The sequence below is a fragment of the Pleurodeles waltl genome, chromosome 6 (genome assembly GCF_031143425.1).
Source record: "Pleurodeles waltl isolate 20211129_DDA chromosome 6, aPleWal1.hap1.20221129, whole genome shotgun sequence".
Classification (NCBI taxonomy): domain Eukaryota; kingdom Metazoa; phylum Chordata; class Amphibia; order Caudata; family Salamandridae; genus Pleurodeles; species Pleurodeles waltl.
The window spans coordinates 1,105,094,872-1,105,112,337 of record NC_090445.1 but is presented as its reverse complement, the minus strand read 5'-3'; the positions used below and the strand labels follow the sequence as shown (position 1 = coordinate 1,105,112,337).

The 17,466-nt window shown below is 42.3% G+C and overlaps 1 protein-coding gene across 6 annotated transcripts in view; it reads left to right on the top strand.

Annotated features, from left to right (window-relative positions):
• The window catches only part of CAMTA1 (calmodulin binding transcription activator 1), a 2,488,613-nt gene that overhangs the window by 1,716,336 nt on the left and 754,811 nt on the right, over positions 1-17,466 (top strand). For all 6 annotated transcript variants that reach the window (XM_069240215.1, XM_069240212.1, XM_069240214.1 and 3 more), the window contains one exon: positions 4,078-4,231. In XM_069240215.1, the coding sequence (XP_069096316.1) occupies positions 4,078-4,231 (154 nt within the window). The remainder of the gene's footprint in view (positions 1-4,077; positions 4,232-17,466) is intronic.

The window sequence follows — 17,466 nt, the reverse complement described above, 5'->3', positions numbered from 1 at the left end:
TATTGTCAGTGTTCGAAACAAGCTTAAGGGTGTGCATGGGGTGTGACCACCCCTCCAAATAAGTACATTCCTGAGTTGGTAATTGAGCCCAGGCTCCTGATTCAGGTCTGCTATGTCTGGAATAAGTATCAGTTCCCTTGCTTTTCTAAATTGTGTGATCGTTTACAAACACTTTGGCCCATATTTATACTTTTTGACGCAAAACTGCGCTAACGCAGTTTTGTGTCAAAAAAATTAGCGCCGGCTAACGCCATTCTGAAGCGCCATGCGGGCGCCGTATTTATTGAATGACGTTAGCCGGCGTTAGCTGCCGGCGCCGTCTGGTGTGCTTTAAAAAACACGACGTACACCAGGCAGCGCCGGCGTAGGGGGATATGGGGCTTGGGCGTCAAGAAATGGGGCAAGTCAGGTTGAGGCAATTTTTTCGCCTCAACCCGATTTGCGCCATTTTTTTTTCACTCCCAACCCCCATAGAAATGACTCCTGTCTTAGCAAAGACAGGAGTCATGCCCCCTTGCCCAATGGCCATGCCCAGGGGACTTCTGTCCCCTGGGCATGTCATTGGGCATAGTGGCATGTAGGGGGGCACAAATCAGGCCCCCCTATGCCACAAAAAATGTTTTTAAAAAAACTTACCTGAACTTACCTTAATGTCCCTGGGATGGGTCCCTCCAGCCTTGGGTGTCCTCCTGGGGTGGGCATGGGTGACAGGGGGTGTCCCTGGGGGGAAGGGGGGGCATCTCTGGGCTCCTTCAGAGCCCACAGGTCCCTTAACGCCTGCCTTTTGCAGGCGCTAAAAAACGGCGCAAAAGCGGCCGTACGTCATTTTTTTTGACCCGCCCACTCCCGGGCGTGATTTTTGCCCGGGAGTATAAATCCCACGCACATGCCTCGGAGTCGATTTTTTAGACGGGAACGCCTACCTTGCATATAATTAATGCAAAGTAGTTGTCCACGCTAAAAAATGACGCTAACTCCATGGACTTTGGCGCTAGACGCGTCTAACGCCAAAGTATAAATATGGAGTTAGTTTTGCGTCGAAATTGCGTCAAAAAAAACGACACAATTTTGGCGCAAACGGAGTATAAATATGCCCCTTTATTTCACAGAGCCGTCTTTTTCTTTATCACATATGAGAGTACATTTAACTTAAAAGTACTTAAGTACTTGAGTTCAGAATGTGCGCTGTGGAAGCATCTCCTCTGTCTATTTTAATAGACTACAATGTTACTCTAACTATAACATGGGTACTCGCAAACATTTTCCCAGGCGCCACAAGTTTGTTCTCTGATGTGACATTGATGCCAGCAGAGGGCGGTCCATGGGGATTGGGGCAGTGAGGTGGGTATAGGGGAAGCAAAGCAGCTACATCTAGTGGATGATTCACGTAATGTGAATCCAGAAAACCTGTCGTAATCAGTATCCTAGTTGAATCCAAGCCTCACAGCACTAGAATCCTCTGTGCATGCCTCCTCAGACACCATCTCACTGCATCCCAGCAGGATTAAATGCCGTCATTTGCCTCATCATGTCGCTTAAATGAATGCCCTTTTAAATTCAAGAGATTTTGCTAACCAACGATAGACTCTCAAACTAGTTTCCACCACATCTCCACCAAAACGTAACTTGGAAGAAGCTCCTTCAGCATCTGCTGAAGCCCACAAGGTATTAGCATCAGGAAGGCCCTGAAGATATGTGCTGGCACCATGCAGTGCCACCTCCAAATTAGCTACGTCCTTACTGCCTTTCCAGAGAGAAACATTAGGAACTCCTTTCATATATTGTCTTTAGTTTTACCACACTTATTTTACCTCACTGGGCGAGTTAAATACCCATTCCGCCAAACTCAGAATCTGGGAATTTGACGATTAATCCACTGACCTCTCCGAGTCCTTTATCACAAAATCACAACTTAAACTTTGGTGTCAGAGTGAGGGAGTTGTAGAATGTCTTAAGTCAGTTAAATTAGCAGATTGCACTGTGCAAATGACTTTAATAAAAGAAAAGACTAAAAATAAACACGCATTGGAAAGACAGAGAGTACTAGACATCTACTTCAAATTAAACTAATATCAATATAAATGTAAAGAAGGAGCATTTAACCAAAAGCTTTGGTTTTATTGCCTTAGTAACAGAGGTTCTTCGACAGGAGCGCTGTTTCGAAGACTGGGTTCGAGCTGCTGCTCCTGTGACAGAAATATCACGCAGTTGTTGATTTCCGGTGCGCCCTTCATCGGCCTCAGTTCGCGCGCCCCATTCCTATGGAAACACAGCACATTAGCGCGAATGGCGCACTTGGAACAATGTTAATGAGGCACTAAACAAACCTGTGGGATGGGCCTCCTGGATCTTCAGAGGAAAACAAAATCTGTCTGATGGAAACTCTGTGAGGAAAGAGGCGGCATCTTTATGTCTCATTAGCATGTTACCAGTGATATTTGTGTGCTGGCACCTAACTACCGCTTCTAAATCCAAGGGCGTCTCTGCGAAGAAGCGGCCGAGAGTCTGCCTCTGCCGTGAAGAACACTCATGGGTCCCTTTTTAGAGCTGTCAACTACCCCCTCGCCCTCCCGCCCTTCCTCTTGTGTCTATTTTTTCTGGCGCTTATGAAAAAACACGACATATTTATGTGCGCTTGGAAGAGGAATCATCTGCCCGAGGGGAGCCGAACGTATAATCTGAATTGATGATAAAGCTGTTTTCTTGCGACTGCTTCGTAGAAGCCTGTATGACGCTGCTTGTTCCAGTGCTGCAGACGCAAGTGTATAATTCCAAAAACCATTGGAATTATGAGATTCAGCGGCCACTGTCTTTTCAGCATAATTATTGATTTGCCACCTAATACATCATCTGCACATTTAAACAAAAAAATGTTGTCCAGCTCAAAAAGAATCAAAGTTACTAAAACATGACAACATGTGCTTCCATGGTCTGTAGAAGTCCCTTCACAAACACGAAGTTGTCATCTTTCAGTTGCTTATTACTGCATTTGGCCGTTAAACGGGTACTAATGAGGTGAAATCTTTGCCCAGACACCATTAAAATGAGTAAAAATGAGAAAATAATAAAATAATACTATCGCAAAATGTGCAACACTACTCCGGATAGCTTTCCTTTCCGTACCACATAATTTAGTCAACCTTGCCACATCATTTGGTCCTCCCCTGCCACATAATACCAGTGGCCCTGTTAATAGTTATGAGTTTGAAGGCTGTACTAAATGGTATGATATGGATATTTATCAGTGTATCTCAACTAGTTCAGTCAAGCACTGGGTGAATGAGCTTTTCCTTCAGATTTCGATTTTGAAATATAAAAATACGAATAATGTATTCTTGGTTCAGTTTAGAAGTTATGATGCTTGGGGAGCACAGAAGTTTTGAGCAATAGCACACTCAAAATGCGAAAGTGCAGCATTTTATAAAAAAGTTTCTATTTTTTTTGTTGCTTGCTTATGGTCATAGATTGAGCTGTTAGTGAAATGCTTTAAAAAGTCTTTTTGTGGTGGTTGATGTGGGTTGTCTGACAGATTGTGCTTGTGTCGAAGTTTCAGTGACACAAGATGTTTGAAGAAATGTCTGCTTGTTTGGTCATTTAATTATTTGTGAGTTTCATGGGTTGATTCTATACTCAATGCATTGAGCGCCATCTCCATAATCTGATTTATGCATAGTGGTGAGAAGTGTGATATCTGTGCAACCTTGGATTGGGAGCCAATATAGCCATCTCAAGAGGTGGGTGACAGATTCTTATCTGGATTGGATGCACTGATTGGGTGCTTTTGACATTAAAGGATACGATTCTTTAGTGGCCAGCAGTATGAGCATTTAGTTTGACTTTTGTGCAACTTCTTGTGGCCAGGTGTTTTTCTATGTACAGTATTGATCATCTCTGTGTGCTGGCTATCACTGTTTACTCTGCTCAAATCAACCTCCAGGGTGGAGCAGGAAATTACTGTATTGCAATTGATGGGTCTTTTCATTATTCCATAGATATTCTTGCTTTTGAAGGACATTTGTAAAATCGGTTCTCATCACATACCTAACCATGCCCCCGTTTCTGTATTTTGTATTTCAGAATCCTGACATTGTGCTGGTGCACTACTTGAATGTGCCTGCCATTGAGGACTGTGGGAAGCCATGTGGCCCAATTCTGTGCTCCATCAACACTGACAAGAAAGAATGGGCGAAATGGACCAAAGAGGAACTGATTGGACAGCTCAAGCCTATGTGTGAGTACCACATCCTATCTCGCTACGCAGACCAACTTGGTGCAGCTGGGGTCCTGGAAGGAAACCATCCTAAAATGTACCAAAAAAAAGTACAGTTCATATGATTGTTACCCCCAAGTTAATCTCCTGTTTTCTGGTTGATCTGATTTTTTTTAGTCAAAGCGTTAGGTTTGTAAATAGGAGGATCATTCTTTTACTCCCTTTTACTTGCATGTGTTCTTTTCTGCGGTTTGTCTTCTAATTTATTTCTACTACAAATGTGTACTTTCTATTGATTCCCTCAATGTTTTAGCTGTGAAAAGTATTAAAACATCTTTGATATTTTCTACAGTTTAGAAGCTTTGCACAAGTAGATTTACTTTTGCAGATCCTCGTATTGTTAACCTTGCTGGTTCAGCAGAGAATGTTCTTCATGAATTTATAAAAAATGGTACCAAAATTAATCAGATTTGATTGAGCACTCGAGGGGTGGCTGTACGACTGGTACAGCTGCACGCGGTGCTGACCTTGGGAGGGAGATGGCACTGTCTTTAAAAATAACATGGATTTAAAAAGGACTTGCTGCAGAGTTGTTGTGTGTCCAGCAGTTTTCAGGCAACAATAACAATGTAGAGATAGATCTGGTGATTAATGTTTCTGCTGGAGAGTGATCAGAGTTTTGTCTAGTGGCAGTTAACGTGCATGAGAAAGTAGCGCAATGGGTTAATATGCCTGCTGCAAAGAGTGTGAACTATACAAAGCCGTCAACTGTATTTATATGGATCATTCATCAGGTCACTGCTTGTGTCACAAAGATCCTTTTGTGACCTGCAGTTCACAAATTATAAGACTAATATATATAGCACAGCAAACTATGAACTGTCATCAAAGATCTGCATGCAAGCTACATGGTAAGGGTTAGAATGTTATGTTTTCTTCCCAATGTTTCAATATCCTAATGTTTCTAAAAAAAAAAAAAAGGGTTCCTTTGGGTAGAAATACATTCTTATGAGTAAAGCCAACCACTGTGGCAGGTTTTAAATCAAGGGTTTGTGCCTCTCTAGACCACACATTCTTAAAATATGCTTCTTACTAGTATCAGTGACATGTGACTCATATACCAAGTAATCCTCATTATTTTATGTAGCGTTTCCCAAAGGCTGATTTACACATGTATGATTCATTGGCTCTGTATAATCTGTGTATGTGATGTGAAGTGCTCTGATAGCCTTCACTGGTTTGAGTAGCACTATAATAGAAAAGAAATGCATGTGAGAAAGGTGCTATGGAGAGTTGACGGGCACTGGTGTAGTGTGGTAGAGAGGGAATTCTTGGAGCATGAGGTTTTTGTATGGAGTGCCAAAAAGATTGTCACACTGGACGCCACCAGCACTAAAGTCGGTCTGCTGTTGAAACCCAGATCCAATAAAAGTCCTGTATATAATATTGGGAATTATTTCGTATTGTTTACTTAAAGTGGGTGGGACTAAGGCATTAGAAGTATGCAATTACTTTCAAAGTTCAGTCCCGGGGTAAAAGGAGCTAGGAGTTTCACCATTGGTGGTGAATGAGTCCTCCTCAAAAAGAGAAGGTTTCATCTATTTTCTAAACCGGATTAGGAAAGGAGTGACCCAGAGGTAAGGGGAAGCAGTTATGTCTTGAGAAGTTTTCACTTCTCGTCTTCTGTTCACTTGTCAACTCCATCTCTAGCAAGGTCATGGATTAGTGTGTTGCTCTGACTTTCTGAGACGTTGAGTTTGGCAACCATAGAGAGTAGTGGTATAGTTTTTGCTGCCTTGTAGGTGAGTCTACGGAACATGAATATGATAGTGGCATTGTAAGCCAATGCAAGTAGAAACCAGTTCCAGCATATTAGGTGGGAGCTATTTCTTTCATCTTTTTCTAAATCAAGCAGACTTCAATGGAAATAGGGAATCACTTTGAATGCTGTGTCATCACCTCCCACATGGGAGGAGATAAGAACTTGAATGGTAATTCTGAACTGTTGTTTTTATTGTATGCAGAATTGGTTGCTGGTACTTGACACTCTCAATGATTTGTGCTGCAAATTTCACACATAGAATACTGGTGGTAACAGGGAAGCCATTTACCGTCAGTCTGGGGAATCAGCATTTACTGTCCTCTAACTTGTGTGATGATTCACCTAATGCCTGTGACACCTAACTATTAAGAAGATATGAATGCTGCACAGACCAGAAAGAGTGATTCATTGAAAGAGCCCTACCTTTCACAAATGTCAACAGCAAATCCCTACCAGAGTCAGTAAATGGGAAAGTATGTTAAGATATTCTGGTTTGATATCTTCAGAAATGCTAGGTATATGTTATGTGGATTTGTAGAGCACGCTAATCACCTGTGAGGGTATCCAGGCGCTGTGGTAGGGCGACTGGAGGGAGAGGAGATAATGCTTGTTACATCTAGAAGAGCATGTCTTGAGGTTCCTTCAGACGTCCATGAGGGAGAGAGAGGTTCTTGGAAACAGGCAATTCTTAGCCTGTCATCCTTCTAAAATGAAAAATGTCAGGCTGCATAATAATCGAGTCTTTTTATTGTATACTAATATCATAATAATATTATAGCGACAGTATATTGTGACTATTATAAGATACATAGCACGACGGACAGTATATGTAATATTACAGTCACTAATAATATTTTTTAATTAATATTATCAGAAGGGGCACAGTGGTCACACAGAACATATAATAATAATAAACATAATCATAATTAAAAGAATATCAACCCTGTGTCCAATGCTAATCTTGCCTGTGCCACATCCCCATACTACCATGTTTTATAAAGTACACTGAAAGTCAGTTTTTGGTTTCTTCCCTTGAGTATAAGTGAGGCAAGAAGGGTCCTTCTGTGCTTTGTCTTATTCCTCTTTCCACTACACAATAATATCATTTCAGCTAAGGGACACTGTGAATCCAGATCAGTTATTGATCTGAATTCTGAATTGCTTTCTTGGGCATGGTGTTCCCCTGCTCTGGATTCCTCCAATCTGTGGATGCCTTTGCCACAGTTAAATATCCAATACTACTGACCGAGTTCCAAATTCAGCTTTCATAACTGCTAGAAATGGGGTCTTTGGTTGACAGTCAGTTTACCGCATGTTCAAGCAAGGACCCTCACTATAGTCAGGGTAAAAGAGAATCACCCTCAGCCAACCCCTGCTTACCCCCTTGGTAGCTTGGCAGAGCAGTAGGCTTAACTTCACAGTGCTAGGTGTAAAGTATTTGTACCAACACACACAGTAACTTAATGAAAACACTACAAAATGACACAACACAGGTTTAGATAAATAGGACATATTTATCTAAACAAAACAAGACCTAAACAACAAAAATCCACAATACACCAGTCAAGTTATCAATTAAAAAGCAAAAAGAGTCTTTCTGTAGTTTCAAACACACATTAACACTGTGAGCGTGAAAATGTACCTTGGGTGCATAAAAAAGAACCCCGCACGGGCGAGTGTGCATCAAAAAGGGCTTGCGATATCTCGATTTCACTCTCGAGCGAGACCTTGCGTCGTTTCTCCTTTCGTCGGGTCGGGGCACGTCGTTTCTGCTCTCCGCAGTAGAGCGAAGCGTCGATCTGGTCAGCACTCTCGGGTCCGGGCAGGGCTTGCATTGTTTTTACATGCCCAGTTGTGTTTGCGTCGGAAATCCAGCCGCACGATGATCCGAAAACCATGCAGCACGGGTTGCGATCTCACAAGCCTCCATCAGCGATGCTGCGCGTCGTTTCTACAGTTCCTTGCTTTGATTCTTCGGTTGCGTTGCAGGCGAGCATCGATTTTCAGCAGCGAAGTCGGCGTCGCGTCGATTTTTCAGCTGCAGATCGGAGTTGCGTCGATCTTTTCTCCGCATGGCGTTCTGTGAGTGGATTTCTTGCTCTTAGGCTGCCAGCTTGTCCTTTCAGGGTCCCAGGAACTGGATAGGCACCACAGGGCAGAGTAGGAGTCTCTCCAGAGACTCCAAGTGCTGGCAGAGAGAAGTCTTTGCTGTCCCTGAGACTTCAAACAACAGGAGGCAAGCTCTAAATCAAGCCCTTGGAGATCTTCACAAGATGGAAGGCACAAAAAGTCCAGTCTTTGCCCTCTTACTCTGGCAGAAGCAGCAACTGCAGGATAGCTCCACAAAGCACAGTTACAGGCAGGACAGCTCTTCTTCCTGAGCTCTTCAGCTCTTCTCAAGGCAGAGGTTCCTCTTGGTTTCCAGAAGTGTTCTAAAGTCTGTGGTTTTGGGTGCCCTTCTTATACCCCATTTCTCCTTTGAAGTAGGCCTGCTTCAAGGTAAAGTCCCTTTTGAATGTGAAAACCTGCCTTGCCCAGGCCAGGCCCCAGACACTCACCAGGGGGTTGGAGACTGCATTGTGTGAGAAAAGGCACAGCCCTTTCTGGTGTGAGTGACCACTCCTCCCCTCCCTCCTAGCACAGATGGCTCATAAGGAAATGCATACTACACCCCAGCTCCCTTTGTGTCACTGTCTAGTGTGAGGTGCAACCAGCCCAACTGTCAAACTGACCCAGACAGGGAATCAACAAACAGGCAGAGTCACAGAAATGTTATCAGCAAGAAAATGCTCACTTTCTAAAAGTGGTATTTTCAAACACACAATCTTAAAATCAACTATACTAAAAGATGTACTTTTAAATTGTGAGCTAAGGGACCCCAAACTCCACATGTCCATCCGCTCCAAAAGGGAATCTACATTTTAATCAGATTTAAAGGTAGCCCCAATGTTAACTTATGAGAGGGACAGGCCTTGCAACAGTGAAAACATATAAAACACATTACTATATGTCCTACTTTAACCATACACTGCACCCTGCCCTTGGGGCTACCTAGGGTCTACCATAGGGGTTTCTTACATGTAAGAAAAGGGAAGGTTTAGGCCTGGCAAGTGGGTTCACTTGCCAAGTCGAATTTACAGTTAAAACTGCACACACAGACACTGCAGACATGATTACAGAGCTACTTATGTGGGTGGCACAACCAGTGCTGCAGGCCCACCAGTAGAATTTGATTTACAGGCCCTGGGCACCTCTAGTGCACTGTACAAGGGACTTACTAATAAATCAAATATGCCAATCATGGATAAGCCAATAACATACACATTTTGTAAAGGAGCACTTGCACTTTAGCACTGGTTAGCAGTGGTAAAGTGCCCAGAGTAACAAAAACAGCAAAATCACAATCAACAACCTGGGGAGCAGAGGCAAAAAGTTAAGGGAGACCATCCCAAGGATGAAAAGTCTAACAATAACCCAGAGTTCCAGATTGCTTTTAGCCATTGCCTCTTAGTGTTAATTTGACCCATGCTTCAGTTTTTTTTTTACCAGGTGCCATATTGTCAGTATGGTTATTGATATAAAACACATTTTGGATAGATTATCGTTGATCTAGGTTTTCCAACACTCCTGGGAGGAAGTGGAATTCTAATATGTAGATAGCTGCTACTCTATAGCAGTATACACTGATGCAAAAAAATTAGAGATTAGTTTATCAAAAAGATTAAATTGCACAAGTGGTCTTCATTGAATGGCATTTTATGTTCTTCCTACATTTCTTATAGTCTGGTTGGTTCCAGTGGTGCTGGAACAATTTTCTAAGTGGGGCTTCTGCAGCCATTGTAACATCACTGCAGTAATAGGGATTGTAAAAACAATCCAAGTGTCACACAAAGATCAAGTGTAGCAAATGAGCCTCACCCATTCAGCAGGTAAGTGGTAATGGTGTGGGATATAGCAGGTGGATTTTGGAACACATTGTTGCAAATATATTATTAAAACATGATGTGTTAACGGGTGTTAACGCACATTTACAAACAGACCATTTTCCATCAAAATTACCGCTATATTTGCGCAGACATACAGGTTTTATGGTACAACATTGTAGCGCACTAAAGATAATGTGTGGAAAACAGTTTCAGCAACTATTTATCATTTGGGTACCATGAAGTAAAACGTTTTAATGTTAGTAAAATATTTGGCTCCATCACACTTCAGAATTAAAAATGTGTTTTATTTGTGTTTTCCTAACTGCTGATATATTCTAAAATATGTATACAGTCAGTTTACAGTAATTTTAATTTTGTTGTGCATTAGAAAAAATAATTACTTCCTACAGTCTTTCCTATCATACTCCGTCACGTAGTTGGCTTAACAAAATCCTCTCACTTTGGAGTCAAAGAAAAGTAAAAAACAATCGCCATGTTTAAAGAATAAGCAGCAATTTGCCAGAAGCCATAGCCTCGCATAAGACCTTGGCCTGTGGACGCACAGCTAATGTGACAACGTAAATCTGCATTTTCATGAATCCTTATTGCCCATTGAACCCCAGCAGAAAACAGGAGGCCCTGAAATATTGATTAACGTCCCTTGTTATTTTGGGGTGCTGCAGGTAACCCTCCACACCCCTGCTTCCAATGCCTATGGTTTGTTCCGTTTTTGCGTAGATGATAGAGCAGGCCTAAATATCGAGCATCATCAAGATGTATTAGACTTATTTGATGTGTTACTGGTCTTGCAAACCAGCGAGCACATGTTGCACTATTTAGATTGCCAGAAAGCTTGATGTTTTGTGTAGCATGTAACACATTAGCTAGGAGTAGTTCTAGATAGGGTTGACAAGTCTACTTTGAAACCTTTATTGCACCTGAACTACCGCATGAATACTGCATCTAAAATTACAGCTAACAGGATATAGTTATTTCCGCATGCTGTGTTACCGCCATATGTAGTATTTTATAGCAGGGAAGGGGTAGTAATTGGAGGATTTAGTTTTTGTTTACTGATTCTTATGCTACCTTCACTCTGAAGCTACTCCTACTATTCACATTTCGCCATGTGTTTCCTGGTGAAAATTGCACGGGGGAAGGGACTAGGACAAGCAGTGGTCATGCGTATTTGCTTATCCTGTTTCTGGTATAGGCTCACATTTCCCTGGTCTGGTTTAAAAGGGCTAGTGCTTTTCTGTGCTTGAAGGCTACACTATGAGTTTTTAGGGAAAACACTTATAGCTTGAGATAAAAAGGCATTAAATTATTGGTGGTGTATCACAGAAAAGGCAGGGGTTCTCTTCCTAATAGACAATCACCAGATATATCATTCAAGATCAGTAAAATATTTCTCATCATCTTATAATGATTGTCTGAAATTTGGCGCTGTTCAAACATAGAAGACCAAGTTCCTTCTAATCGGGTCGATCCAAGTTCTGACGAAAGCCTCAATAATTCCAATAAACAATAACGTAATCCTTGTACTTAGGTGCATATTTACCAGAAACTGGCGTATCTGTGCTGATGCTCTAGTTTTCTTGCGTTGTCCCTGCCCCAATTAACAACACTATCGGTTCGCTGTATTTACAATATGGCGCACCATGGTGCACGTTAGGCCAATAGCGTCAACATTTTTTATGCTATTGTGGTGCTTTGCTGCACTAGTGTCAAAAAATCTTGACATTAGTGCAGAAATGTGCAAAGAGGTCAAAACCCCAGAGATCACCACCTCCCCGGGGCTGTGTACACATTGGAGGGGTGGTGCATGTCCTCCCTTGTGGAGCCACAAATGGCCCTGAGGACAACCCCCCCACTGGGCCGGCTCCTGCTATGTCCCGGGGTGCCCACCCCTGTGACACAGCTGTTTCTTGTGGCTTGAATGCAGCTCTGCAGCTGCAGGGAAGCAACAGCAAACCCTTTGGGTTTTGACACCGGGACCTGTAAAGCAGGTCCAGCTGTCAATATCTGAAGCTATCATCTCTGTTCCCTACATGCATGCAGGGAACAGAGATAACATGCATCAGCAAGCAGGGAGCTGCTGTCAAAGCAGTTTCCTGCTTCCTGAAGAAATGGCACCACAAGGAACCCTTAATGCTTCCTCCACGCTGCCAGATAAGCCGTAAAGGACTTTTTATTAAAAATATATATATATTAACAGAAGAATAAATAAATAAATCAGTAGGGAGCACGGGGGAGCCCTCCGGGCTCCCTCATGGTCCCAGATAGCTCATAAAGGGCTAAAACAAAAAAACAAAAATAGAAAACCCGTAGCTCAGCTGGACTCATTCCCTCTTTTTTACTTTTTTTTTAAAAATAAAAAACAAATTATTATATAAAAAAAAAAAAACTTTTTTTATTTTACATTTGACACAAATATCTAATTCTAAGTATGTCAGACATCAAAGCCTAAAAACTCTATCTCTCTTCCTCTTGCTTTCTCTCTGTCCCTTTTTCAGTCAATTTCTCCCACTCACACACCCACTCAGAAACTTACGTACCCACCTCTCAGACCCACTCGCATACTCACACACCCACTCACAGACTCCCTCAGACCCTCACGCAGCCACTCACAGACACACTCAGAAAGTTACACACCCACTCACACACCCACTCAGACTGTCACACACCCACTCCCGGCCCCACTGATACCCTAGTGCACCCACTCACAGACCCACACACACACTGACACACGCACGCACTAAAACAATGATGTATGCACTCTCACACCCAGACAGGCAATTTCACAGCCACTCTCACTCCCAGATACACCCCTTCACACCTATTCTCACACCCAGAGAGGCTGCGGATAACTCCTGCTGCGCAAGGTGAAACGGTAATGCGCAGCATGGGGTTGGGTGGATAGAGAGGTTGGCCTCAGGGACTGGCTGCAGGCCAGGTCTTGCGAGCATTCTCCACTGCACATGTGTGAAGGCTCTGCACCAGTGCTTTAAATGGGCCGGTACTCTCCGGTACTGAGTACCGGCACTTTTTTATTTTGAGAGGGAGAGTACCGGCATATCTCAAGAAAAACGTAATACTTTTAATTGGAGAGTACCGGCACTTCTCAGAAACAAGCAGGTACTCTATTACAGAGTACCTGCACTTCTATTTTTCCATTTAAACCACTGCTCTGCACGGTGTAAGGTTGGGTGCTTATAGGGGGTTGGCCACAGTGCCTGGCTGCAGGCCAGATCCTGTGGTTAACCGCCGCTGTACATGGCCGAACGCCGTGCATGGCGGTGGTTGAATTAACGTATAGTAAGCAAAATTACTATATCTTAAAAAAACATAGAAATTCACTGAATAAAACAAGGTTACAGGGACATTATAGTTAGGAAACATAATTTTGTTAAAAAGACATGGAAATGCACTTAAAAATACAAAGGTTACAGTGGTGTTATAGTTATGCTCACATTTTAAATGTACAAAACCTTAGAAAATCGACAGTAATGGTTAGAGTTATCTCAAGTAACTATAGCTCATGCCCCAAGGTAACTATAACTCCCACCATTGCCATGCACTGCTAATTAAAAAATATGGCACTCATGGCATCTTTTATAACATCAATGATAATATCAATGTAATATTTGTAGTAACATTTTTGATGAAAAAATGTGCATGGTGGGGCATGAGTTATAGTTACCTTAGGGCGTGAGTTATAGTTACTTGAGATAACTCTAGCTATGAGTGGCAAATTCTTAAGGTTTTGTACGTGAGCCTAACTATAACATCCCTGTAACCTTTGTTTTTTCAGAGAATATATATGCAAAAGGATATGTATATATATATCTATATGTATGTATGTATATATATATATATATATATATATATATGCATGAATATATATATATATATATAAATATTTATATATATATATATATATATATATATATATATATATATTTCTTTATGTCAATGTCTTTCCTCATCACTGATAGCCGCACCATAACATCACTCCATAACACCATGATGTCGTGTGCATCAAAAACAGGACACTCCAGGAACAATCCAATGATTTATTAAGCAAAAGTGCACCACCACAACGGGACGCCAATGCCTTTTGGCTACACGCCTCCCACAAGACAGTCCTCAACACCACAATCACTGTGTTATAAACATGTAGACTTTCCTCTCCATTGCCACCCCTCATGCTGCACCACCCATGATGCCACACCCGAATTCATCTTTTTTTAGTGGGCGACATCTTGGAGGAGTAAAGCAATAATATCATTAGGCTTTCAAGGACATAAATCAGCCAGCGTTATCCACATTCTTTACCCAGTTCTAAATTGTAAAGATTTCCAGCTTTGTGGAGAGTATCTTTTCATTGATCAATGCTATAATATAAATATTTTCTATAATAGTTGCACAGTATTCTACTGTCCTAATATGTCAAAACTATAATAGCATAGCACCTAAATATCACCAAAAATTACCTATATGGCAGATAATAAAGTACCTTATACTTCATAGATTAATTATAAAAAATTGTTGATTAAAATCATGATATCAAACAATTCATTAATATTGTACTAAACAGGCGGCAAATCACCATGTATTTTCAATTATAGCCCATCTTATATTTGTCAATAGATAAAGTACTGTGTGTAGAATAAATAGCATTTCAAAAATATGTACAATCAAACTGTGGTATCAAAGTACATGTATATTGCACTGAATGACAGGCCCACCAGTATATATTTTCTTATCATGTCCCCATCTTTCATATGATCACACAGGGTGCCAACAGCGCCAGTTATATTCATGTTAAGCTACATCTAGACTTGGATGCCATCCATCTCTAATGAATTCTTCAGCACATCAGAGGTCTATAGGAACCAAATTACTGTGTTGCTCCAGCCACATTCCAAACTTCATCTCAGGGTACCTAAAATGAAACATGCTGGTCAAACCACATTTCCCAAAATACACTGATAAATATTGCATTCATTCAGCTTCACCTCTCTCCAGGAACCTGCTCAACATTGTAGAGGCTTCCTTTTCAAATTCCATGTCGTTCAAGCAAATTTTCCATGTCCTTAAAAAATTGACTATAGGGGATACACCACTTAAGAGCTTTTGGATGCCCACTATTGCCATGTAAGATTGAGTTGCAGGCCGTAGGTTTGCAAAAAACATGAGTTTCCAATTTTCATTCTCTTACTTCTAGTGGGACATCCAAAAATCCAATCCTAGTTTTATTCCAGATCGCTATGAGTTGAATGGGTAAATATATATATATATATTCACTTAAAAAACTGAAGGTTACAGGGACATGATAGTTAGGCTCACATTTTCAACGTAAAAAAAACATCGAAATTCACCTATTATAGTTAGCTTTTTTTTAGTAACCATAACTCGTACCCTAAGGTAACTATAACTCATGCCCTCGCCATGCACAGTTTTTTTATGATTATTTTGACTGCAAATGTTACAGTGATATTATCAATGATGTTATAAAAGATGTGCTGTAATATCTGGGGTAATTAGCAGTGCATGTGTAGGGGGTTAGTTTATTCGTATGCAGCTTCCTTTTCTTTCTTTTTGGGTTTATTTTTGGGGTTCTGCTTATGGCTGCCAACGCTTGAAGTATTGCAGCCAATCAGATCTCTGCATGAGATCAGGAGTATTCACAAAGTCTTCACAACCCTAGATATACAAATTGAGACAACCCTAGATATACAAATTGAGATTTGGCAGTCACCAGTAGGTAGTTATAGTTAGGACCTAGTTTCCATAAGAAAAATGTTTGTGACTTTTTTATATCTTTTGCACCATTTGATGAATCTTCATGAGATTTCCCCAAAAAAGGTTCAAATTGGGTCTTGTTGTGCATGGAATGTTTTAAGGGGGATCCGTGAAGCAGGGGCCGAGCAAAAAAAGGGGGGGTTAAAAAAAATGTGCGTTTCCCATGTTAATTCCCATAGATATTTTAGACACGACTACAGCCCGAACCTCTAAACGCAATTACATCAAATTTGGCAGAAAGGTAGCTCTTGGTCCAGAAAGCGCCCTTTTTGTTATTTGTTGTAAGTCTGTTCAGTAGTTTTAGAGATATTAAAGGATAAACAAATTTGTATATCTAGGTGCACAAATAATTCGAAAATTCTCCCAATCTCGTGCAGAGAACTGATTGGCTGCCGAAGCTTCAACCAGGAAGTGTTGGCAGCCATTTTGGGACTCAGACTCAGCCGAGTCCCAAGCAAAAAGATACACAATAAAGAAAAGAGGGCAGGTTGTAACCTGACCTCCCCAGCCTTGGTGCTGGGGTCCCCATGAAAACCCACCAAGGCAAAAAATAAATGTTTTAGAATTTTCCTCAAGTTTACGGCAATAAAAACAAGAAAAACAAGTGTGGGCTCCAATGCTTGTCTTTAACAAGGCCCCCAGGTGGGCCAGGTCTTCAGGGCATGCCCATATATGCAATAAAATAGAGGACGTGGTGCATAAGGTCTCCATCCTGAGGCTCTTATGAGCCCTGGGGACCACCACCTCCCCAGGGTGTTTTAGAAATTAGGGAAGGAGCGCACATCCAATGGACTCTTGGAGCCCCATGGACCACCACCTTCCCAGGGTGTAAACTAAACAAAAGAATGGGGCAGCGCAGACCTCCCTCTTTGGGCTTAAATATGCCCCAAGGCACACCATCTCCTTGGATCTAACTACATAATTACACAGGGAAACTCCGACCCCTTGGGCCTCAGGGCCCACCACCTCCCCAGGTCAAAAACATTTTTAAAATGGGTTGGGGGCCAAGCGGCCGCTGTCCTGCACCATGTAGGGCCAGGGAGATCACCATCTCCCCAGAGATGGGCTGTGTCAATTAAAGGAGGGGAAGCTGGACGGCCCCCTCCTGGAGTCATTAACGGCCCTGGGGACCGCCACCCCCAGGGCCGGCTCCTTTTGTCTCCCGAGTTGCCCACCATCAGGAGATAGCTATTTGCTTTTGCTTGGCTGGAGCTGACAGCTCCCGGCAAGCGGGAGCAAACACTGACTCTGCTTCCAGCAAACGAGAGCAGTGAAACTGCTCCTTTTTGCAGGAAGCAGAGTTTTCATCTGTTTCCTTGTCCGCTGCCATGTGGCAGGAAAACAGATGAAACAATTGCATGCAGGAGAAATGTTGGCTCCTGCAGAAGGCGGGGTGCTGGCTTGCACAGCAGAGCATTGAGCCCCCTGCAGTCCACAACAATGCACACTGGTTGCCCTGGAGAGAGCCAGGGCACCCCTGCACTAGTGGCCAGCCCCAAGGGATGGCGTCCCCGGGGCAGTATATGGCGAGTGATGGGGCCTCATGACCCCCCACCTTTAAATAATGTATTTGGCACCAGGAAGGTGGTGATCCCTGGGGCCTGGGGGCTCTGCAAGACCCCATTAAGATTTTTAGTTAGCCCCTGGGAGGTGGTGGTCCCCAGGGCATATGTAGGCCCCCTAATTTTGTATATTCAATG